Source organism: Lontra canadensis, unplaced genomic scaffold (assembly GCF_010015895.1).
Source record: "Lontra canadensis isolate GAN:19392208 unplaced genomic scaffold, GSC_riverotter_1.0 scaffold45, whole genome shotgun sequence".
NCBI lineage: Eukaryota > Metazoa > Chordata > Mammalia > Carnivora > Mustelidae > Lontra > Lontra canadensis.
Genome location: NW_022631039.1, coordinates 14,230,493 through 14,254,450, shown reverse-complemented (window position 1 = coordinate 14,254,450; position 23,958 = coordinate 14,230,493). Strand labels below are relative to the sequence as shown.

The window sequence follows — 23,958 nt, the reverse complement described above, 5'->3', positions numbered from 1 at the left end:
GCCTCCAGGAGCATCTAGGCAGGCCTGAGGTGTCCAGGGTCCTGACCACCCGCACAGTGTCAGCAAGCTGAGTGCCACCCGTCCCTCCTTGCCACGCTCCGGAGGTGAGCTCCCCACCAGCAGTACCCGATCAGGTAGCCCTGACCCCCTCTAGTGCCCCTTTCCACATCCAGGGTCTGGTGCAGACACACGTGTCCGGGCGGATGTCTGTGGCTCAGAGATAGCTCCCTTCCCCAGTCCCGTCCACCCTGGTCTTGTCTGCAGTCCCTCCTCCGTGTGTGGCTAGGACAGGTCCCCCTGCACCTGTCCCGTGTGTGTGCCGTTGGAGCCCTTCATAGCTGGGCTGTGTGTGTTGTGGCTGGTGTCAGCACAGTGGACACGCACCTGCTACCCATGAGAATGCATCATGATGCCAGCCCACATGTGGGATGGGCCACAGCCATGACAGCTGCCGGTTAACCCTGCAGACTCACGGTTCAGGGTCACAGACCATACCTTCTAACTTGAAACAGCCCCTTCTCTGCCCCTGGTATCCGCACTTCTCCTGCCTTGACATGCTTCCTCTCATGTGCCCCCTTAGAAGTTGGTGCCCCCGAAGTTCCTGCCCCTTCTCACGCGGTATCCGTTGTCCTGCCTTGGGGTCTGGGGTCAGCTATGTCCCCATGCAGACAGCGCTGGTTCTCTGCCCAGTGCGGGCCATGGGGACAGAGGAACCCCAGATCAGCATGGCTCTCTGAAGTTCTTATAACCCAGATGTACCCATGTCCCCAGCTCCCAGACCGACGGCCAGGCATCAGCAGCTCCCTGGGGCGGTCTGCACACCCTCTAGGGTAGGGCTTCTCCATGTCGCCGCATCAGGATGGCTTGTGCATCTTTGCGGTGGCGTGATAGCTTGTTGTCATGGCTGCACCGCTGGGAGCCATCTGTCTGCCTGTGGACGAGCGTTTGGGTAACGTCCGGTTTGGGGCTATCCCGAGTGCGGCTGCTGTGTACACCCTGGACTCCCATGTGCTCTGTCAGGCATATCTCTGCCTCTCGGCTCCGCCCACATCCCTCCCTTGCCCCTCACTGACCGGGCTCCTGCCCCCTCTCCCACGGACTGCAGATGCTTCTGCTCGATTCCCTGCACACCCACGGTTGTCCTGCAACAGTCCCTTTTCCATCAACAGCCAGAGTCGTCATTCATCCTCTGCGCGAAACCTTCAGTGGCTCCCTATTGCCCCTGAGATAACATCCTGTCTCAGGCAGGGGCGCTGGGGTGAGATCAAGGCTTCCAGCAGCCTCATGGGTCTTTTCACCCCCACCCTTCTGGCTCTTCCGGCCTCCTTGGCCCTTCCCCTGCCCTGTCTCCCCCACTGCCTTTGTAGGGTTGGTCTTTCTCTGTTCAAGTCTCTGCAGAAATGTCAGCTCTCTGGGGGAGCCCTCCTGGGCCCACAAGACAGGCTGCGTCCCCGGCTGACCCACGTACTGATTGAAACTTGGGCGTCCCTCTGCAGCCCATTAGCCCTGCCTCTGGCTCATGGCAGGGACCTGCTCGCCAGGTGTGGACTCGGAATGGGCAGGGCAGAGCTGCAGCCCCCATGGTGTGGGTGCACGATCCGGGAATCCCAGAGTGGCGTGGTCAGTCATCCAGCGGGTCCGCAGAATGAGGGGCTGCCGACCTGGAGCCTGTGGGGTCGTGCTCTTCCCAGGGCAGCTGGCACGTATACAGAGCTGTCTTGAGAGCCAAGGACATAGCAGGGCCCAGAGGGCTTGCCTCGGACAGTGGAGGGATGGGCACTGTGGTCCAGCAAGGAGGACATCCCTGGGGAGGCCCATGGCTCCTGCAGCCTGGCCCTGGCGGGCTCTGGCCACCCCCACCTCTGTCCCGGCCCCAGCCCAGTCCACAGCATCCCAGCATGCTTTCCCTTGTGAGCCGAGCCTGGCCCGACACCTCTCCTTTTCAACCCCACGGCACACCTGCTGTCCTCCTCAGGAGGAAGCCCGCATCCCCGAACCTGGCCCCCCCGCCTGGACAAAGCCTCTACGCATTACCTCTTTTGGGAAGAAGGCAGAACCAAGGTTGGGGGAGGCGAATTCTCTAGCCTGGTCTGTGGGCTTCCTCCTCCTGCTTTTCATTTCCCCAGAGGCCTTGCGGATTACGTCAAGCCCCTTGTCCGTGCCGGGGGCCGGGTGGGGAGGGAGGCCTGTCCAGCCTCCAGGAGAAGCACTGGGCCATCTTCAGCAGCCCAGCCTGACCTGGGGGTGGGGGCAGGGGGTAGACCAGATGGCCCTTTTTCCCAGCCTTGTGTGGCAAGACTGGCAGCGTGGGGTTCTGGCCCCGAGTCCCTCAAAGCCCCTTCCTGCTCCTGGTCCCTGCGGGCCCTTGAGACCATCTCTCCCTTCCGGGCGGGACTGGCTCCCCTCCTCCCCTGAGCCTCCTTCCTGTCTTCGTACTTGGGTCTCTCTTCATAGGATGGGTTGGTATGGTTATTTTGATCATACAGTGCGAACGTTGCTTCGTTATTACGGGAATCAACAGCAGCTAAATACCGAGTTCGCTCAGCCTCGCTTTCTCCGGTGGCCCCGGGGCTGTCCCACCCACTCTCCCGGCCCCGTCCAGCCTGGCCTCCTCCCAGCTTCCACCTGGCTTCTCCGCTCCTTCACGATGCTGCGTGTGTCCTAACGTTTATAGAAATGTGCGACGGCGCTGGTAAAGTCAGAACTCTGTGGCGGGAAGCCGCCGTTCCTGTAACAGACTCCCAGTCCTGCGGGGCCACTGCGGGCCTCCCACGAGGCCGTCACCAGCCAGGTGGCATCTCTGCCAACCTGGGCACTCGACCCCACTACTCCAAGGTCCCTGTGGCTACTAGAGTGGCAGGCAGATGGGGGCAGCCTCCTCCCACTCCCCAACCCTCCAGCCCTGGGCTATGGCACAGCCCCAACGCCCTGGGGCTGCGGGAGGGCTAGAGAGGGCTCAGGAGAGAAAACAAAGCCTTTGTCCTGCTTGTGCCACAATCTTCTGTGTGACCTGGGGAAAATGCCTTTCCTTCTCGGGGCCTGAGTGCACACCCTCACAAGGCTGAGGCCAATGTTGGGAGGTTCTCTTGATGTGGTTCCTTAGGCACCCGGCTTCGTGGCCACCCCCGTCTGCCGCTGCCGGGCCCTGGCCTGGGCCGGGCACACAGCCACTTTCAACACCATCAGATGAAGAAAGGCCAGAGCTCAGGGCCATCGGTCAGCTTGCCTGTTTGCTGGGCGCCAAGTTACACACCTGCCAAGCTCCATCCGTCAAACCTTTCCTCTGCATGTGGTCAGAGGAGGGAGGGGCTCAGGTTTGAGGAGGGCCCTGTGAGGGAGGGACTGTCTCCAGACACCACGGGTCAACATTAGTGCTCTTACGACCAGAATGGGGGACACCCGTGACCGGGGCAGCCCTGGAACAGAAAGGAGAAGATCTGTTTCCCCTCTCTCCTCTCCTGTGACCCTCAGGCTCTTTCTTCCCCTCTCTGGTCCTCAGTGCTCCCGTCTCTGCAAGGGGGGCCGTGCACACCTCGCTGAAGGCCCCAGGCCTTCAGCTCCTGGGGCTGGTACCCCCACCTTGTGTTCAGCCTGACCGGGGGCCGAGGAGCCTGGGCCTGGTCCTCAAGGCCAGAGAAAACAAAGTGTGAGCCAGAATCCGTGTCCCAACCAGGGCAGAGGGCACGTGGCCCATGGCACAAACGCAGACACCCAGGCCCTACACTGGACCTGTCGAATCAGGAGTAGAGATGGGTCCCGGACATCTGTTTTGTAAAGGCTCATGAGTGATGCTGACCGTTCTCCTGGTTCTAGGCACCTCCCTGCTGGGGGCAGTGCCCTCTCTGACATCCAGCCTCTCCTTGCACACCTCTGGCGACGGGGAGCTCAGTCGCACACAGCAGCCCATTCCTTTCCAAAACACTTAAAAATGTATTATAAAATATTGCAGATGTCTCAAAGATTTAAGAAATCCCAAATAAATATTTCACTAATTATGAAATATTTAATACAGCTAAAGGTGTGAAGAGAGATACCCTGAGAACCCTAACGCTGTCCCCTCCAGCTGAGTGTCAGTCCCCGCATGCCGCCCGGGACCTAGGGAAGCCCTGAAGGGGTGCGAGAAGGTGGGTGTTCCAGTGTTCCTCGCCCCCCCCCACCCCTGCCGGAGCCTCTATGTGCCCCTCTCAGACCACCCCCACCCGCCACCTTTCTTTCTGAACTTTCCATTGTGGTAAAACACACCAAAATTGGGCTCATGGGCTCCGTACGTCTTGATCTTTGTGCAATGCCGCCTAGATGTTTCCCAGTGAGGCCGCGTGTGTTAAACCTTGGTGAGCAGACTCAGGGAACTCTCTGGGAGGGTGAATAGGTCCACCCCAGGGCCTGGGGGACCCTCCTCTGCAGGTGGCCTCTCAGCCAGATACCCCCACACCCTCCCATCTTGCCTTCGCGTCTGTGCTCCGCCAGCTCCGTCACTTTCAGACGCGCCCTCCTGGGCCTGTTGGCTGCATGACATGTGGGTAGGCACCGGGGCTCTGGGGCCAAGGTGCCTGGGTTTCAATCCTGCCCCATGACTAAGCAGCTGTGGAAACGCAACCAAGTTCATTAACAACTTCGTGCCTCTTTGGTTAGGTGGGTAATACTAGTTCCTGCTTCACAGGACTGGCCTCAGTACTAAATAGTTTGATAGACGAGAGTTTAGCTCCTAGAAGGTGCTGTAGGAGTGTGGGCTCTGGTCATGTTCCTTGGAGTCTGGAGCCAGACACTCTGAGCACAGGCTGAGCCGTGCTGCCTAGAGCCGGATCATCACCTTCTCTGTTCTCCCTGCTATATCTCTATTAAGTCAGCCAATTACCTTCTCAGGTGGCCACATTGACCTGTCCAACTGGCTCTCACTTAATTCTCTTCCCCACGGGTGATGTGGAGCCATGCTGATCCCTTCCTGGCGTGGTTTTTGCCCTGTGGTATTCATCGAGCTGGAGGGAGTGCTTGGCTCCCGGTCCTGGCCTCCAGCCTCCGTCCCCTTCCTACAGGTTCTCAGAGTTCATCCAGGCTGCTGCTCACACGGATGAGGACAGAGCCCGGAAACCTCCCCAGATAGCCCTGTGGGTGCCCCCCAGCCCCTGGATGTGTTCTGCACCTCCCCCCACTCTGCGGTCACTCTGGGTGTGTGGTCACACTGCCACCCAGGCACTGCCCTGTCTTGTGCATGCCTGATAACTGGCCCTATCCCCTGTGGGAGGCTCAGTCCCCATGAATGTCACACTGTCCTCTAGGAGCCTTTGGGGAGGAGCGAGTAGGGGCAGGTGCCCCTGGCCTCCTAGCACCTGCTGGGCAGTCCAGGGACTGGGGTGGTGACCCCTGGAGTCCCAACACTATGTCCCAGAGCCCTTCTCTGAAGTCCCCACCCCTGTAGCCGTCCCCGGGGCCTGATACTGGGGGGGCAGGGTGCGGGCGGCCAGGGGGGAAAGCAGCTCCCTCCACACACAGAGGCGAGGCCAGTGGCCGGTGGCATCTCGGGTGACAGACGGACAGACGGCCGGCCGACAGACGGAGGCCCAGAGCCAGGCGGGTAGGCGGTGAGGGGGCGGAGGCAGTGTGAACCGAGGCAGTAATGTGCTCTGCGATGAAGGATTGAGTCGCTGAGGGGAGCGCGTCCTCACACCCCACTTGGGTGCCTTCCAGCACTGTCAATTACTCCGAGAATTGAATGTCCTCCAGCTGCTCCGGCGGTCGGACTCCTGCCCGCCGCGAGACAATAATTAGGCGCCCGTGTGTGCATGCGGGTGTGTGCGCATGAGGTGCGGTGGGGGGCAGGCAGAGGGCCCAGGGCTGCGGGGTCGCACTCTGGGGACACACACGTGCGGTCGCCATAGACACTTCCTCCCTGCGGGTCTCAGGGCGCTCCATACAGGCCTCCCAGACCCTCACCTTGAAGCTGCCTGGGAGGGGGACCCAGGTCAACGTCTCAGCCCAGCCCCCTGCCCACCACGCTTCCCCGCTTCCAGTTTCACTGACCTTGGCCCTTTGAAGGCTCCATGAGAGGCTCTATTTAGAACAGCGGCATATGGACCTCGTTGGATTTCTTGTTCAGACATACGCTGGGAGGCATGGCACAGCCAGACGCGCTCCAGTCCCCCTCCCCAGCCACACACACACAGTGAGGCCTGGCCGGAGCCATCCCCGGCCCCACATGGTGGTCCCCAGCACCCCTGGACCTCAGGAACATGGGTGGGACTGTGGGAGAGGGGAGTCCGCCATCCGAGGGCGTCTGCGGTCACTTCTCACCTGGGAAGGGTCCCCGAGCACCTCTTCTCCCAACCGCCCCACCCCCCCAGAACACAGACCAGTGTGCTGCTGGGGGGATAGCATCAGGGAGAATGGAGCCTGTGTTCCCCACCCAGAGGAGGGGCAGAGGGCTGCCAGGTGCCCCCTCCCCAGGGGACACGGGACATGTTCTACATATTCTTAAAACATGTCTGTGTCCCTCCGTGGGTCAGAGGCTGTGCTGCTGGCTGCCCAGCTCCCACCGGGACTTCCTTTCATGTCCTCGTCCAGGTGGCTGACTGCAGTCCCTTCCCCAGTGCCGTCTGGCAGGGGGCTCCAGCTGTGCCCACGAGGGTTCATGCTCAGCTCCTTGCACTTGGGAGCTCTGCTCTCCGCACAGCAGGGAGAGCTGAGGGGTCCAGCTTGGTCCTTCCCCACCTGAGCTTTCCGGAGGGAGCCCCGCCCCTTTGCAGTGTCCCTTTGGGCCAGAAAACCAGTGGGAAGCAGGGCCAGACCGAGCTCCCAGGGCCCTGACCCCCGGCTGGGCCCCCCAGCAGCCTCCACTCCCCTGCCGTCAGCCTGATATGGGGGGGCAGGCTCTGGTCGGCTCCGTGGCCCCTGCCCCCGAGCCCCGGCCCCTCCCCACCCCCGCAGAGCGTTTCGATGACTAACAGCAGAGCAGCCCCTTCCAGATCAATCCCGTTCCTGGTCTCACGACTCTAATTAATGTTTGCTGTGTCATTAGATTGATTTTTTATGGACTCCGAGAGCTGGCGGGGCCTCAGAGGGACAGCTGTGGGCCGACTGCAGCCCATCCCCTGGGAAAGGGGCCACCCAACCCTCCAGCTGCCCAGGCCTGCCTGCACCCCCTGGACTTTGCTTCAGCTCTTCTTCAGCCCTGTCCCCACATCCTGGCGGCAGCCAGAGCCTCACACGGCCCCGTCGGGTGTGGCATGGTGCACGAACACGCGTGTCTTGCACAGGCCCCTTGGTGAACCTGTGGGCTCCGTGCACTGTTCCCACTTCCCAGAGGAGACAAGATGCAGCTGAGAAAGTCTAAGGGGTCTGGGGGCAGATGGTTTGTACCCCATGAGCCTCCGCTTCCGGGGACACCTGCCACACTGGGTCCTGGCTGTTCCCAGACTTGGCTGCATTTACCTGTGAGCAGGGGCCAAGGGCCCCATTTGTCAGGGAGGTAAACTGAGTCTCAGAAGTGAAGGCATCTGCACAAACCCGCTGGCCTGGAGAGCACCAGGGCCTGAGTCACACGTGGGTCAGAAACCCTGTCGTCCAGGCCGCCGCCCAGGGGAGTGGGCATGGACGGGCCTTCCTTGACCCACACACTGCAGAAGCCGCCCCCCCTCCCCGCCCGACCTGGCAGATGCCCCCTCCTGGACTGTGAGGGTGAGGAGCTCCCTGTGATGGGGGGGAGGGGGCTCTCCCGCTCCCTGTCGCTGTCCTGCTCGCGCTCGCGTGACGCTCGGCATTGTGTCATTGTCTGCTGCCGTGTAACCATGCCAAAGCTTGTGGCTTTTGGTGGCGGCAGCTGTGTCCACGTGTCAGTGGCCAAGGGCCGTGCCCGGGACAGATAGGGCTCAATTCTGGCAGCGCTGGTGGCCAGTGTGGTCAGGACCACCAGATTCAAGGGATACAGAGACAGACATCCCATGTAGGGGTAGGTCGGCGACCATGCTGGTCCCACGCTGGGACCGTGGCAGGAGGACAGGGAGATGGTACCATCTTTCAGGGGTGTCCTTCCTGCCAAGCCCCTCACTTCTGTGGGTTTTCTCCTCAGAGTGGACATTCTGAGAGGGTCCAGGCCTTCCCTCATTTTGTGTTTCCCGTGCCCCTGACACCCAACGTGACATCCATCCATCTGCATGTGGGTGACAAGGAACACAGACCAGGAGGCCCTGCAGGGTCCTCTCGGAGGGTGGTGTCACAGTCCTGACCTCCCCCAGGCTGGTGTCCACTTTCCCAGCACATTTCCCTGCCGTGAACCAGCCTGGAGCCAACCCTGAATCATGAAAATCTGGAACGTACAAACAACGAACACAGAGTGACAGTCCCTTAACGGAGTGGTCCATGGTGTTTGCCCACATGGCTTCGGGAACACGTTCGCCATGGAGGGGCCCTGAGCTCAGAGACCCGGGAGTCTCACCGGAGTGGGCAGCTGCCGTCTGCAGGAAGTCACCCCGGTGAGAGAGGGTGAGAACGGCCCCAAACCCCAGACTGTGAACACCATACAGAAACGAGACCTCACCCAGATCTCGCCCCTGGGGATGGGATCAGAAATCCTCGGTGAGATACACACAGATCCCGTTTTCCAGAATGTTAGGTCATCCACTGTGATTAGGTAGGATTTATCAGAAGAATTCAGAGATGGCTTAATAGTGGGGAAACCTGTTAATATAATACATAACAACCTCAACAGGTTGGCCGTGGGACCCTGTTGAGAAATGACAAGAAGCATCTGACAAAATCTAGCTCTGGTTTCCGATCTTAAAGGAACTGCTAAAAATGGAACCGGGGATGGTTTCTCATCCCGGTAAAGAAACTGTGTCCCAACTTCACAGCCAGGACCATGCTAAATGATGAGATTTTTCAAATTCCTGGGAGTTCAAAAACTTTTATTTAAAAAAAAACCCCATCACCAAAAGAACCCTTTATCATTGTCCAGAAATCCTGGACATAGCAATAAGACATGAAACAGAATTAAATGTGCTGTCTCTGGGAAAGAATTGTAATCATTTGCTGGCAGCCTGATCCGAGGCCCAAGGAAACCAAGAAGCCACTGAAGTGGTCACTGGAGAACTTGGCGGAAGTAGTGGGCTGGATATTGAACAGACAGACATACACAAATCAGTAATTCTCATCTGTACCCGCGACAGCTGGTCGGAAAACACAATGAGATCAGCGGTCCCCGCTCACAGTGGCAACAACACAAACACCCCGTGGGATTCCCAGGAATGCAGTTATGAGAAAAATTTGAGATCATCGTGCGGAACTCTGTGGAGGCTTCCTGGGAGACCAGAGAGAGAGTGGGCGTCACGGGACAGGCCGTGCCAAAATATTACAATCCCGAAGGTTCTTCCAAAGTTAATTTGTAGGCTCCGTGGGGTCCCACCCGCATCTTGGCTGCGTGTTTGGAAGAGCTGTGCCCAATCACCTGGGAGAGGGACGCTGAGCCAAGGTTCTAGAAACGGAGAAGCATGAAAGGGTGTCTATCGTCCTCTGTGGGCAAGCTTATCACAGAGTTTATGTCCCAGGGACGTAAACAGGGCCGTTTAGGCATCATGAGAGGGGCAAGGGGCCACTGATACAATGGCGCAGTCCCCAGCAGAGGTGTCTATACCAATGCAACCGTGAGCCACCTGGTGGGGTGTGTGACTGGGGTGGGGGGGTCCACACATAGTGCCACCGAACAGCCGGTGCGTGGAGACCATCCGGGGAGAATCACTACATGGAGCTACCCTCCCTTACAGGTGATGGGCTGAGCACCTCCACAGGCTCTGTCCCCGTCCACTCCCTACCCTGTGCCTGGAAGGGACGGGCAAGAGCCAGCCATCCGTGCCTGCAGCCCCCAGTCTGGCTGACAGGGAGGGACGCACGGGGGCACAGCTGGGCCACTTCGTGCTTACGAGGAGAGACCCCAGCCCCTCTCGGGAGTCCAAGCAGAGACCACAATGGTGGCAGGGGGATGTGTCCCAGGCTTGGAAACAGCAGCTTAGAGAAAATGCAAGAGAAGCAGGTTGACCATCGCCTTACAGGGCAAGGTGGGGGCAGAGAGGTAGGCAGGCGGGGACATGGGCTCTCTTGAGGGCACTGGGGAGCCATGCAGGGTTACAGGGGGAGGGCAGGCTCGACCCGACTCACCCTGTGGGGCATCACAGATCAGCCGAGGGAACAGATGATTCACTATATGGTGTTGGACGTTTTGTTGCCTGTTGGTGCGGGGTTGGGGGGGATCGATTTTACTCCTTCACCCCAGTGAAATGCCTTCTAGGTGGGACCCTAGAGATGTGAGCAGACGGAGGTGATGTCTGCTCTTAGGATGTCTCGGGGCTCCCCAGGCCGCAGACCCCGTGCATGTGTGTGTGTGTGTCTGTGTGTGTGTTTGGATTCAGTGACAAATTAAGAACGAGAGTCTGGGCCCAGGCCTGCCCATGGTTTCCCCTCCAGAAGCTTCTTTTCCTGGGACATGAGCCTGAGGTCCCCCGGGGCACAGGGGCTGCAGGGAAAGGGGGTCTTGTTCTCAGAGCTCCCGGGGAGCCTGGGAACGATCCTTGCCCCTAGGAGCTGCAGCAGCCTCCTGACAGGTGTCCACGAGGGGCTCTCGAGGGAGGGGATGGCTTCTGGAGGGAGAGGGCCTGTGGGGGCTGGTGGTCCCGGCTGTGGCCGCGGGGGCGCTGGGCAGGCTGTTTGTTCGGAAGCCCCGTGTTGATCTGGTCACGTGGGGAGAGAGCCCCATTTCCAATGCAGAGACCCCCTGCTTGCCAAGGGACCATACTGGCTGTTCTTCCCCAATCTTGGGCTCTCCCCAGGACCCCTCACCAGAGTGATGATGCCATCCCAGCATGGCCGGTGACCCCGACACATAGCCGGGGGCCCGGTTAGCTCAGGGACAGCGTGTGTCTCGGCTCCGTCCCTGGCCCGGGTGGTGTCACCGATGCTGCCTTAGACAGGACTTTGCTTCGGACCTGGTTTCCCCCCTTCATGTGATGTTCGAGGAGCTGACTGCTCTCTTACAACCTCTGCTTGAAAACCATGCTCCAGATCTTTAGTGCAACTCGTAGTGGCCGGAAACTGCTCGGAGAAAATCGTCACAGCGGCGGGGACTCGAGACAGGACCTGATGGGTGAGTGGGGTGGGCAGCGGTCCCCGTGTCTGGGTGCGTGGCCCCGGTTGGTGGAGCGTGGGGACGGGGGACAGTGTCCCCCGAGGCCCTCCCAGCAGTCTGCATTGCCCTCCGCCGGAGCTGGGAACAGGGACGGAATCCCCGTGCCCAGAAAAGGGCTCCCAGAGCTCAGGGTTCCTGGGGGGTTTAGGTTCGACTGGGAAGAGCAGAACCAGCGCATCTCCAAGTGCGGTCTCAGGCTGGCCGTCCCTCAAAACAACTGGAGAGATTCAGGTCAGACTAAAGATAGAACTTCCTGGCTGCCCGGGTTAGGAGGGTGTGATGGGGAAGAGTGCCAGGTGTCCCTTGGACACCCAGACCCTTGCCTGGAGTCTGCAACATGCTTCCCAACGGTGGGGGGGGGTGGGGGGCAGTGTTCCTGGAGAGGGTCACGTGTCGCCATCCGGCCTCCCTGGAGGCCAGCCAGCCACCCTCTCCCGGTCCCTGCCAGTGCCTGAGCAGGAAACCATCGCAAAGTGATTTCTCCCTCCAACAGTGCCGTACATCATGTTTTTTTAATTTAAAAAGATGCCCAGTGGAAGCATAAAAGACCATTAAATGTTTGGATCCCTAATTAACTCAGAGCAGCCGGGAGCTGTGAGGCCTGGCGGGATGGGGACGGGGTGAGCCCTGCGTCGTGGGGGCCGGACTCCAGCCCCCAGCCCTGCCTGGGGCCCTTCCTGCTGTGTCTGCCCCTCCAGGAACCCTGGCCCAGCCCCACCCTGGGCCACAGCTTGGGTTCCAGCTGCAGGGTTTCCCCTGGAAACTCTGGGGTAGGGCTGGAATTACCAAGCAAAGTGGTAGACTCTGATGCCATGTTCCCTTGCCCTTGCTTGTGGGGAAAGCCTGGGCTTGCTGGCTTTCCCTCCTCTCTGTCTTCCTGGGGGTGCGCCCACACAGGAGACACTCACTGCACGTGGGGGCCTATAGGAAACCAGAGACCACTGCTGTTTGCATGCTCGCTCCCGGACTCTGGCCAGGCAGGCTGAGGCTCAGGGCTCCCGGGGACGCCCAAGGTCAGTGGGTGGGTGAGGTGTGTCCTCCATGTTCTCCCTGGGCCCCAACTCGTCACCTTTCCCAGCTCCCTCTGCATGCACCTTGTGGGGTGGAGGGCAAGGGACAGTCTCTCCACCGTGGGCCTCCCAGCCTGCCTCCCAGAGGACAAGGGCAGGGCCAGCTGAGGTCGGGGGCTTGCCAGGCCGACCCTGTGGCCAAGTCCTGAGGTTGGAGCCCGGCTGAGTCAGCACTGCGGGACGGCCGGCTGCAGGAGCCTGGGCCAGCCTCTGTGGGTGAATACGGAGCAGGAGCAGGGAGGGCAGGCTCAAGGTGGGTAATGAGGCTGGGGACAGTGCTCGCTCGGCCCCAGGGCTGGGGGCACTGGGCTGGGTAGCTCCTGAAGTCAAAAAGCCCCCAAGGCCTGTCCTGCTGGCCTGCTCAGTCCACCCACACGGCCTGGAATAGTGCACTCCCTCCCCTGCCCGCCTGAGGCCAAGGGGCTACCCTAGGAGGAAATGAGTATTTATAGAGCGCATGTACATGCAGGAAGGTATGGAGGGGAAGGTCGTGTTACCCTCGCCGTGAGGCTGTGAGGGATAAGCCCCGGCGATCTCCATCTGCCAGAGGAGGAAACAGGCCCAGAGAAGGCCAGTGACTTGCCCAAGGTCACACAGCCAGAGTGCGGAGGAGCCAACATTCGTGGCCCGGCCTGGGGGCCCGGGGCCCCAGCTGGTGGTGCCCCATTCAGGTGGGCGGGCCTGGAGCCCCCTTCCACTACCACCCCCCCACCGGGCTCTGCTGGCCCGAGGCCCTGGCATCTGCCCCACAATGGCACTTCCCGCTGTACCCGTCGCGGTCCCGGGGCCTCTGCGGCAGAGCCCGGCTACAGCGGCAGACAAACGTAAGCAGTAAACATGATCTATTGGCCAAACATTGGAGTGGTAAAAAGTTATCGATCTCTAACTTCCCGCCCATCTCCCCGCCTCCCCGTGTGCGTGGCGCTCAGCCTGTTTCCCTCTGGATGTGAGAGTCGGGCCTTGTGCAGAATCCCCGGGGCCAGCGCTGGCCCCAAGTCTGAGTGCCGAGATGGAGCAGAGCAATGGTATTTTTAGGCAGGTGATTATGCAAATCTGGCTGTGACAAGTTTAAAAGCCTGGAACCACCATATTTCTTTATTTCATTAGCGGCAACATGTCGGCAGGGTTGACGTGAGGGAACAGAGGTGGGACCAGCCTCCTGAGCACCGTCGTCCCCCCAGGCAGCGGGTGGAGGGGGCAGTGTGTGCAAGCACCACGTGGGGGGTTAGGAGCCACCACGTGGGACTTAGGGCACCTCCGCTTGGAGATACCTAGCCCAACCCTTTCTTTAATGTTACAGGTGGGGAAACTGAGGCTGGGAGCAACCCAGGCTGGGGCAGGTCCCTGTCCTCCCCCACTGTCGCCAATTTTCCCCACAACCCCAGTATTGAGAGGGAGGAGGGGTCCCCCCTCCCCAGCCCAGTGCCACCACCGTGCCTCAGGCTCTCGGGAGCAGGGAGTCTGGGCTCCTCTCCTGCCACCACGCCCTTCCACGCTGGTTCCGGGACCCATTCTTGGGCACCCTGCACACCCTGCATGGGCGCTGTGCTCTGATCGCCTGTGCCTTCCGCCGCCTCCTCCTCACCTGGGATGCCCGGTAACCCCTTTTTACCGAACTCCTACTCACCTACTAGAACCCCTCACATGGCATCTCCTAGTGGAGGCCTTCCCTGATTGCCTACAGTTTTCCAGGGTCTTCCTGGCACTGAGCAGGCCTCCCTCTCGTTCCCTGCTGTTCCCTCAGGGACCTGTTCCTAAATATCCGCTGCCTGGTGCGTGTCCCTGCTGTGGACGAGGATGTGAACGCCAGGGCCCTCCTGGTAGGGGCTGGACCGGATGTGGGTGTGTGTGCGCGTGACCGTCCCATGCTCATGTCTAAGTATTTTCTGCAGTCAGGCTGGGGCCCCACTGTGTGTGGAAGGAAGACTCGTCCCTCCCCCGCCAACCCCCACCCCCCGCCCCGGCACCGTCCAGATGTGATGCTTCTCAAGGAAAGTCCAACTTCTTTCTTTCCGAGGGTCCTCTCCATGCTCATGCTCTCCCCGCTCCCCTTCCAATGGCCAGATGCTGCATCACCCTCCAGGACAGGCCCCTGCCCTCAGCCGGCCAGCTCCCCTCCCTGTTGAATACACCTGCTGGGGGCTTACACTGCCCGTGGCTCCAGACAGGGCTCTGCACCAGGCGTCCACCGCGGGGACCCCCAGAGCGCCCCTCTAACAACAGCCGAGCACATTTACAGGGAATCCACCCTCCCCCTCTGCATTCTTGAGCCCCCAGCTCTGCATGCCCAGGGGCTGGGGAACGCTGGTCACCCCTGCCATCTGCATCCCCCCCCCCCCCACCAGGCCCGTTCCTGGGTGGCCCCATGAGCACCTCCCACTCCCCGCAGGCCTGGGTGGGGCCAGACACCCCCTGGGCAGCCAGGGGCCCCATCTGCCCCCTTTCCTGGGCACCAGGGGGACCCTCCACAGGGAGCTGTTGGGTCAGTGGCTGAGAAGCTCTGGTGGCCTGAGTCCTGCCTGAGTAGCTGAGGCTCCCTGGCCGGTCCTTTCTCCTGGGCCACAGAGGGCACTGTGGCTGTCCCCTGTCCCTGTGGAGGGCAGTGATGAGGCTTAATGAGGTGATGGCTCTGGGACTTGTCCCGATGGTCATGGTGATGACGGCTGGGAGGGGAGCCCCTTTCCAGGCCCTACTGTCTCTCCTGTCCCTCCCCACTGGTAACTGATGACCTCAGGACAGTCTGCTTCAGTGACCACTGTCAGATCCCCCCCAGGCACATGTGAACATGCGTGTGCAGATAGGTGTGGGGCCGCGGATACAGTTTGGCACACAGGTCCCTATCCACATGTGCAGACACACAGAAGGCTGGCTGTTGTGTGTACGTGATCACCAACTGTGCAGGGCACCACCTGGGGCTGGGGGCCTCTGGTCTCTGCTGGGACATGAGGGGGCCCCAGGCTCTATGCCCACTGACTGAGGGCAGAAGCGAGATGAGCAGGGACTGGCCCCGAAGCCGTTCTGGTCAGGGCCAGAACTCATGCCCCGTCCCTCTGGGACGTGCCAGGCTGCACCTGGCCCGTCTCTCCTTCCTAGGTGTGGGGTCTCTGTCACAGGGCCTTGCAGGGGCCAGCGTGAGGCGTCTGTGAATGAAGGGGGGCAGGTGTCCAGCAAGATTCCTGGGGCTGAGGGGACGTGCTCAGGGGTCGCTCTCCATTGGGGGAGGTGCGCACGGAGAAACTCTGCGGGGTGGGGGACAGTGGGGTGTTTTTGCCAAGTGAGGACGTGAGACCGACGTGCGTTTCTCATCCCACTGGATGTGTCTGCATCCGCAGGTCAGAGGCAGCTCGGGCTGATGTGGCCCACAGTGACGTGGGGTGGTCTGGATCCCTGCAGAGCAGGGTGGTGGGGGGGCAGCTCCCTCCCATGGGCCCCGGGGAAGGCGGCATGTTTGGCTCCCATTTCACAGATGAGAAAACAGAGCTGACGGCTGGTGCCTGACCCCATGCAACTCCTGCCTGTCAGCTGATGCTCTGGGCTGGGGGCATCCCAGCCGGTAGGACGTGGGGTCTGGGCACTGGGGCTTGTGACCCCGGGGGGCGGGGAGGGAACCAGCAGTGACTCCAAGTAAATAAGCAAGTACTGGGCAGGGGCTTGGAAGGGGTGATATTCCGATGGAGCTGTCGGCTCTAGGATCCGAAGCTCTTGCTTTTCAGGGGAGGGACCAGGCCCTGCAGCCAGAAGGACGGGGGTGGTGCACACGGGGTGGGGGGGGGTGGCGGATGGATGGGGCCCCAGCAGGCGAGGCCTGGTAGGTCCTGGTGGAGCCTGGGTTTTCCTCTGCTCCCTCCTGGAAGAGCGGATGTCATCCCGGGTTGTGGGCGGGGATGGCAGAGTGGCAGGATCCCATGACCGCGCTCCAAGGTCCCCCCGGTTCCTGTGGCTGCGGTTGGGAGGGTGGATTGTGGGCAGCAGGAGACGAGGTGGGAGCCCAGCCAGAGGGGGCGGTGGCTTGGACCAGCGTGGCCTTGGCAGCAGAGGCCAGGAGACGACCCCAGAGACCCAGCGAGGTGGGGGGGATGCTTTTGCTTCTGGGCTGCATGTGGGGAGAGAGGGGAGAGCGTGCTGGAGGATGGCGCACTGGTGTGGGGTTTGAGGAATGGGGGCGGTGGGGCACGAGCTCACAGGGGGAGCTGTCCGTGAGCCTGAGGGGCCCTGAGACCCCCTTGGGGAAGTGAGCAGAGGAAGCAACGACTGAGGCCGGAGTGTGGCCTCGGGGGCTGTGGAGGGGACTGGACAGGAGGGGCGGCTGCTCCGAGACCTGGAGCAGAAGGCGCTCCAGGAAGGGGCTGCTGTGTGGCTGGGGGACACGGAAACAGTATGCCCCCAGGGCTGGCAAGACGGGTCGCTGGTGACCACTCGGGGTGGACACTGCCTGGATGGGCTGGAGGGTGTTCTGGTCAAGGTGCTTCTGTGGAATGTTGTAGAACTACGCTGTTCAGGACTACAGTACAGGTCGAGCGGCCAGCGGCGGCATGGGGCACCACAAGTTGGCAGGGATGGTGCGGGGGGAGAGGTGCTGGCAGAGACACCCCGGCCTGTAGGGGTGTGGGCGGCAGGGGCAGGTGGGGGCTGCTGTGACACAGGCCTGTGCCTCCCACACATATGGGTACGTCTGTTTCATGAGTGACCAGCCAGGCATGGAGGACACGTGTGTGTGTGTGTGTGTGTGTGTGTGTGTGTGTGAGAGACGGGGACGGGGCTGGCGCTGGGGCCCATTACCGACGATGGGTGGTGAGCGAGGGAGTCCAGGAGGAGGGGGCAGGCCAAGGGACAGCACGCCACCTGAGCAGAGCCCTCCCAGCCGATCAGACCATTTCCCTGGGCATCAGTTTCCGCTCAGGAAGCCCAATCCCTGCAGCCGAGGGCCTCCTGGAGGGACGAGGTGCCTGCAGGTGTGGACGCCCAGCCCTAACAGGAGGAGGATGGGGCCACTCGCACTGGGACCTCAGACAGGTCTCCATTTCCCATCTGCACAGTGAGCTGTGGAAGGAGAATCCTGGTGTCCCTCTGAGGCCAGGTCTTGGGGGCTATAAGAGGGGCAGAAGGGACCAGCCAGCAGGGTCACACCCAGACTCCTAGCATGTCCCTCCCCTGAGGCTGCCCATCCCCACACAGCCCAGGCTCTGGGGGCAGGCATGGCACACAAAGGTGAGAGCAGGACACCTGCCAGGCCAGAGGGAGCACCCGAGGCGGGGACGTGCCCTGTCCTCAGGGCAGGGGGGCCAGCCCTGCCGCCCTCGTCACACTGCTGGCCTGGTGGAGGCAGCTCCGGGGGAGGGGCAGTTCACAGGGGAGACAAGACGGGTCCCCAGAACCATGCGCCCGTCCCAAGATGCTGCGTTCCTGGACGTGTGCCCTGGGGAGGGTGGGGCTGGGGGGGGGGAGCTCACACCGACCACGTGAGCAGGCTTCCATGGAGCCGTGTTCTCCCGAAGGCACCCCTGTCTGCGTGCACGGGTGCTAACATGGGTCCCAACATGTGTGTTGGTACAGCCTCACCCTCGCACATGCAGACCCCAGCTCCCACGTGTGGGAGCCTGCCTGTGGGGTGAGCCCCCCTCCCCCCACTACCTCCCTCACCGCACACAGACCCACGTGTGCATGCTGCTCCCCAGAGCCGCCAAGGGGCCCAGCGGCCCTGGCAGGGGGTGGGGGGGAGCAGGGAGAGGCCGGTATCCTGGGGGCCGTCCCTCCTCCACCCGAGTCTGCCTGTGATAAGGCTTCTTCAGGCCCCTGTAATCCTCCTTAACTTGACTTTGGGTTATTTTGAGCAAGAGATTAAAGGTGATTACAATCAGCATTGCTGAGATGCCACACTTCCTAGACAGGCTCTACACACCTGCTTTCAGCAGTGGGAGCTGGCCTGACCCCGTTGCCCCAACCTGCCTTACCCACACCGCGGGGCCCCTGGTGGAGGGGCAGGGGCAGGTACTGGAGATGCCCTCCATCCTCCCCAGGGACACCATGCAGGGACCCCAGAGTCCCCCCGACAGGCTCCCTCCCTGTCCCACCGGCCAGGGGAGGCCCCGTGCTTTGCCACAGGCTGGCCGGGAGGACCTCGCCCCGGGTCCCTCTCCGTCCCATCTGGCCCCCATCTGCCAGTCACTCTCCTCCCCAGGAGCCAGATCAAAACAGTGCTCTATGAAGTTTCCAAAGGGGAAGAAAATCCATTTCACATCATTATATTTTGTTCCCTAATTTAAGCTGCCTCAGTGCAGACTAGTTGCAAACGTCAATATCCGTAAAATATACTCAGCTGGCCGCTGGCCAGGCCACAGAGCGGTGACAGAGGCCGGCTATAAATCCAGATGTTAACGAGGAAAAGCACGCCTGCTCGTCTGTCCCGCAGGAGACCTGGGGTGGGGGCAGAGGGCGGGTCCCGCAGACCAGAGGTCCTCCCGTTGGCGGGAGCTGCTGTGTCCAGCCCCATCTCCCTGTGCACGGGCTCCCCAGCCTGACCCAGGAGGAAAGTTCCCATCCTGGCTCTGTGCAGGGGCCGGTGGCCATCCCCTCACGCTGTGTCTCAGGAGCTGGCAGAGCTGGGAGGGATCGGGCCTTTCCTAGGCCCCGGGTGGGGGTGTGGGTGCGCTTGGGGGCTTCTTGGCAGAGTCATTCCTCCCTTCCCAGCCTTTGTACCGGGATCCACCCATGAGGGGGTGGTGGCAGCCTCCTTTCCCCTGAGACCATCCAGCAGTCTAATTTGGGGAAACTTAGGGTCAGAGGAGTGTGATGTGCCTTGACCCAGTGTGGGAGGGCTCAGGCCCCGAACCTGGCCATCCCTGGGGCCGGCTGCCTCCCTGTGCCTCCCTGGAGGGGAGCCGGAGGCGCCCTGAGGCCTTGAAGGGATTTGTGTGCTGGGGCTGAGGACCCTTGGGCCAGGGCTCCAAGCACCCTCTGCAGGCGGCTGTGAGTCTGGCCGGGCCCTCCCGGGAGAGGACGTCCCTGATTCCCAACTGTCCCGCGAGTGGCCCTGCCTGTGCCAGACCCATAGTCCTTGAATCTCTGGGACCCTGCCCAGCAGGTGGGGTTTTGTCGCCTCTGGGAGGAAATGGGGCTGGGGGCTGGGGAGGGCTTGGGATGGGGCCTTCCCTTCACTCCCCTCCCTTGAGGCACAACCTGTCCTGCGCCCTTCTGGTACCCGACATTGTCCTGTAGGACTATGGGCTCCCCCAACATGCCTTCTGGTTTGACCAGGCCGCCCGACAGGGCCTTGCTCCTCCATGGTGGGGCCTGCCGGAACCCCAGCCCCTCCTGACGGCTCTCCCCTCTTCTGTCTTGCCACAGGACTGTGGAGCTGGAGGTGCAGGGCGGAGCTGTCCAGACGCCCGGGCCGATGGGGGAGGCGACCACGGCCTCGGCAGGACATAGGCGCATGACCGGGGGCCTGCGGCACTGAGGGTGGCAGCCGGCTCCCAGTTCCCACACGACGCCAGCATGCGGCCTGGGACAGGACACCCCTGAGCGCGAGCGCCGGCCCCTTTGGTTCCTCCCGGGTCTCCCGGCCGGTCCCCCTGGGCAGGCGGCGCGGGCTGTCCCACGGAGGCCGTCCCCATGGCCGGGTGCCTCTGGGGCGCACTATGGGCGTGCGTGGCGGCCGCCATCCTGCTGCACGCAGGCGGCCTGGCCCGCGGAGACTGCTGGCTGATCGAGGGCGACAAGGGCTTCGTGTGGCTGGCCATCTGCAGCCAGAACCAGCCGCCCTACGAGGCCATCCCGCAGCAGATCAACAGCACCATCGTGGACCTGCGGCTAAACGAGAACCGGATCCGCAGCGTGCACTACGCCTCGCTCAGCCGCTTTGGCAACCTCACGTACCTCAACCTCACCAAGAACGAGATCGGCTACATTGAGGACGGCGCCTTCTCGGGCCAGTTCAACCTGCAGGTGCTGCAGCTGGGCTACAACCGGCTGCGGAACCTGACGGAGGGCGTGCTGCGTGGGCTGGCCAAGCTCGAGTACCTGTACCTGCAGGCCAACCTCATTGAGGTGGTCACGCCCGGTGCCTTCTGGGAGTGCCCCAACGTCGTCAACGTCGACCTGTCCATGAACCGTATCCAGCGGCTGCACGGCACCACCTTCGCCGGCCTGGCCCGGCTGTCCGTGTGCGAGCTCTACAGCAACCCCTTCTACTGCTCCTGCGAGCTCCTGGGCTTCCTGCGCTGGCTGGCCGCCTTCGCCAACGCCACGCACGCCCATGACCGCGTGCAGTGTGAGTCGCCGCCGCTCTACGCCGGCTACTTCCTGCTGGGCCAGGGCCGCCACGGCCAGCGTAGCATCCTCGCCAAGCTGCAGTCCGTGTGCACCGACGGCGCCTACGTGGCCGAGCCGCCCCCTGTGCCGGGACGCCTGCCCCCGGGCCGTGCGCCCCCACCGCCCCCGCCCCCACCGCCCCCCGAGCCCAGCGAGCCCCCCTGCGCCGATGAGGACTGCTTCTCTGGCGACGGCACCACGCCGCTGGTGGCGCTGCCCACGCTGGCCCCCCAGGCTGAGGCGCGGCCCCTCCTCAAGGTCAAGCAGCTGACACAGAACTCGGCCACCATCACGGTGCAGCTGCCCAGCCCGTTCACGCGCATGTACACGCTGGAGCATTTCAACAATAGCCGCTCGTCCACCGTGTCCCGGCTGACCAAGCCGCAGGAGGAGATCCGCCTGACCAACCTGTACACGCTCACCAACTACACCTACTGTGTGGTGTCCACCAGCTCCGGCCTGCACCACAACCACACCTGCCTCACCATCGGCCTGCCCAAGCCGCCTGGCCCACCCGGCCCCGTGCCCAGCCCGTCCACGGCCACGCACTACATCATGACCATCCTGGGCTGCCTGTTCGGCATGGTGCTGGTGCTGGGCGCCGTCTACTACTGCCTGCGCCGGCGGAGGCGCCAGGAGGAAAAGCACAAGAAGGCGGCCGCGGCCGGCAGCCTCAAGAAGACCATCATCGAGCTCAAGTACGGGCCTGAGCTGGAGGCCCCTGGCCTGGCCCCGCTGTCCCAGGGCCCGCTGCTGGGCCCCGAGGCCACGACCCGCATCCCGTACCTGGCGGCCGGCGAGATGGAGCCGTACAAGCTGGCAGAGAGCGGCGAGACGCCCAAGGCCAGCAAGGGCAGCTACATGGAGGTGCGCACGGGCGAGCCCGCGGAGCGCAGGGACTGCGAGCTGGGCCGGCCCGGCCCCGACAGCCAGAGCTCGGTGGCCGAGATCTCCACCATCGCCAAGGAGGTGGACAAGGTCAACCAGATCATCAACAACTGCATCGACGCGCTCAAGTCTGAGGCCACCTCCTTCCAGGGCGGCAAGGCCGGCGCCGGGGCCGTGTCCGCGGCTGAGCCGCAGCTGGTGCTGCTGTCGGAGCCGCTGGCCGGCAAGCACGGCTTCCTGGCGCCCGTCTACAAGGACACCTTTGGCCACAGCCTTCAGCGGCACCACAGCGTGGAGGCGGCCACCGGCCCACCGCGCGCCAGCTCCTCGTCCAGCGGCTCCGCACGCAGCCCGCGAGCCTTCCGCGCCGAGGCCGCCGGCGTCCACAAGGCCGCAGCCGCTGAGGCCAAGTACATCGAGAAGAGCTCCCCCGCCACTGACGCCATCCTCACTGTGACGCCCGCAGCCGCTGTGCTGCGGGCCGAGGCCGAGAAAGGCCGCCACTACGGCGAGCACCGGCACTCGTACCCCGGCTCCCACCCGGCCGAGCCCCCCGTGCCCCCCGCGCCCCCACCCCATGAGAGCCTGGGTGGCCGCAAGGCGTCCATCCTGGAGCCGCTGACCCGGCCGCGGCCCCGCGAGCTGGCCTACTCGCCACTGTCCCCGCAGTACCACAACCTGAGCTACTCCTCCAGCCCCGAGTATGCCTGCAGGGCCTCCCAGAGCATCTGGGAGCGTCTCAGACTGGGCCGCCGGCGCCACAAGGACCACGAGGAGTTCATGGCAGCCGGCCACGCCCTGCGCAAGAAGGTTCAGTTCGCCAAAGACGAGGACCTGCACGACATCCTGGACTACTGGAAGGGCGTGTCGGCCCAGCACAAGTCCTGAGCCCACGGCCCGCGCCCCCCCCGCACCTTCCCTGGGACTCGTGACGCCCACGGGACCAAAAAGGACACAAGACCCACTGCAGCTATCGTAACCCAGAGACTCCCACGCAACGCGCCACACACGTACACACGCGTAGACACGCAGACACGTGCACACAGACACGCTCACACAGATGCGCACGTGTGTACACAGATGTGCACACAGACACGCTCACACACAGAGACACATGTGCACACAGACACGCACACAGCCAGTGTGGGAGCCTGGAGCCCACAGAGAGCGCAGGGAGGGGGCGCTGCCAGTCCCAACAGAGAATGAGCCGTGGCTTCCACACACGCGTGCGCGCGCACACACACACACACACACACACACATACACAAGGGACTTGAGAAAACTGTGTCTGGGGATGGGGGTGGGGGAGGGGACTTTTTTCATTCTCTTTCCTCTTGGATTCTTCTCTGCCTTCTTGATCTTACTCTCTGTCTTTATTTTCCTTTTTTAAACAAAAAATAAAAGTAAAGTTCTCTTAAAGACATAAAACACTAGACACAGAGTGGCCACCCGGCTCCTCCCACGACTGCCTTGCCTAGGTTTGCTGTGGATCCCCTCCCCGGTCCATTTCTTTGCTGCCAACTCTAGAGGCCACCAAAGAGGGACAGAGCAAGCAAGGCAGCCGGGTGGCCTCCAGGACCTGCCCGGAGCCCTGTGGGGTGCGAGGGGCACTGGGGAGGGCTGTGCCTGGGGTGTGGCTGGAAGGGGCGCGGGCTGGGCGTATGTGCTCTGTCCTCGTCCCCACTGTACGCTGTCGTCCTCCCATTGTACAGAAAAATATTTCTATATTTGCAATGTTTGATGTAAAATGAGAAAGAGACTATGTCTACTAAAAAAAAAAAAATCTGCAAAGGGAAAAACCCAAATGCTTGTACTGGGTTTTTACTCTGGGGATTTAGGGAATGATTTGGGTTTGTTTTATGTGCTGTTTAGTGGGGGTTTTATTGATTTTGGCCTTGGGCTGGGGCTCTGGGGTTACAAGCAGGGTCACTACTAAGCCCTCCTCCCAGGAGAATAGGAGTGACCCCTGGAGACCCAGAGTGGGGGACACATGAGAGCCCACGCCAGGTTGGAGAGGGGGCAGAGGCAGTGTGGACAGGGCAGGAAGGAGCTAGGGCCATGTGTCTGTGATGCGTGGGCGTGAGTGGGTGGCCAGAGGTGATGGGTGGCTGACGCGGCTTTGCGGTTGAGTGTGGGTGAGCTGGAGAGGACTGGCAGGTGAGTCAGAGTCGGGGGTGGGCCAGCCTAAGCCCCGTGGCCGGACCCACGGACAGCTCGCTGCACGGGCACCTCGCCCTCCCCAGTGTGGCCCCAGATCTGGAGTTAGTAAGCAGTTGGGAATGTATGAACCACTCCAGACTGTCCAAACTCCAAAGCAAAGCCCCCGTCCATGGCCAGTGCCAGGGTCTTTGCTACGGAGGCCACAGTCTCCCTCATGCCTGGCCCCAGTCCTGGGTCCAGCAGAACCACCTTCCCCCAGGGAGTGGGTGGCCAGGGCCCTGCAGGGACTCCCTCCCTTCTGCTGGCCCTGAGGCTGGCCCACTGGCCTCACCCCATCTCCCCAGCGCCGCTGGCCTGGCCACC

At 62.2% G+C, this 23,958-nt stretch overlaps 1 protein-coding gene across 1 annotated transcript; it reads left to right on the top strand.

Annotated features, from left to right (window-relative positions):
• The first annotated feature begins 4,077 nt into the window (after positions 1 to 4,077).
• Positions 4,078 to 22,489, top strand: ELFN1 (extracellular leucine rich repeat and fibronectin type III domain containing 1). The gene is made up of 2 exons (XM_032872808.1): positions 4,078 to 4,124; positions 19,582 to 22,489. The coding sequence occupies exon 2, from the start codon at positions 19,849 to 19,851 to the stop codon at positions 22,321 to 22,323; it is 2,475 nt and encodes an 824-aa protein (XP_032728699.1). The 5' UTR covers positions 4,078 to 4,124; positions 19,582 to 19,848; the 3' UTR covers positions 22,324 to 22,489.
• The last annotated feature ends 1,469 nt before the right edge of the window (positions 22,490 to 23,958 follow it).

What these genes read in the sequence shown, in the direction of transcription:
- ELFN1 (XM_032872808.1), top strand. Translation starts at nt 19,849, where the DNA reads ATGGCCGGGTGCCTCTGGGGCGCACTATGGGCGTGCGTGGCGGCCGCC.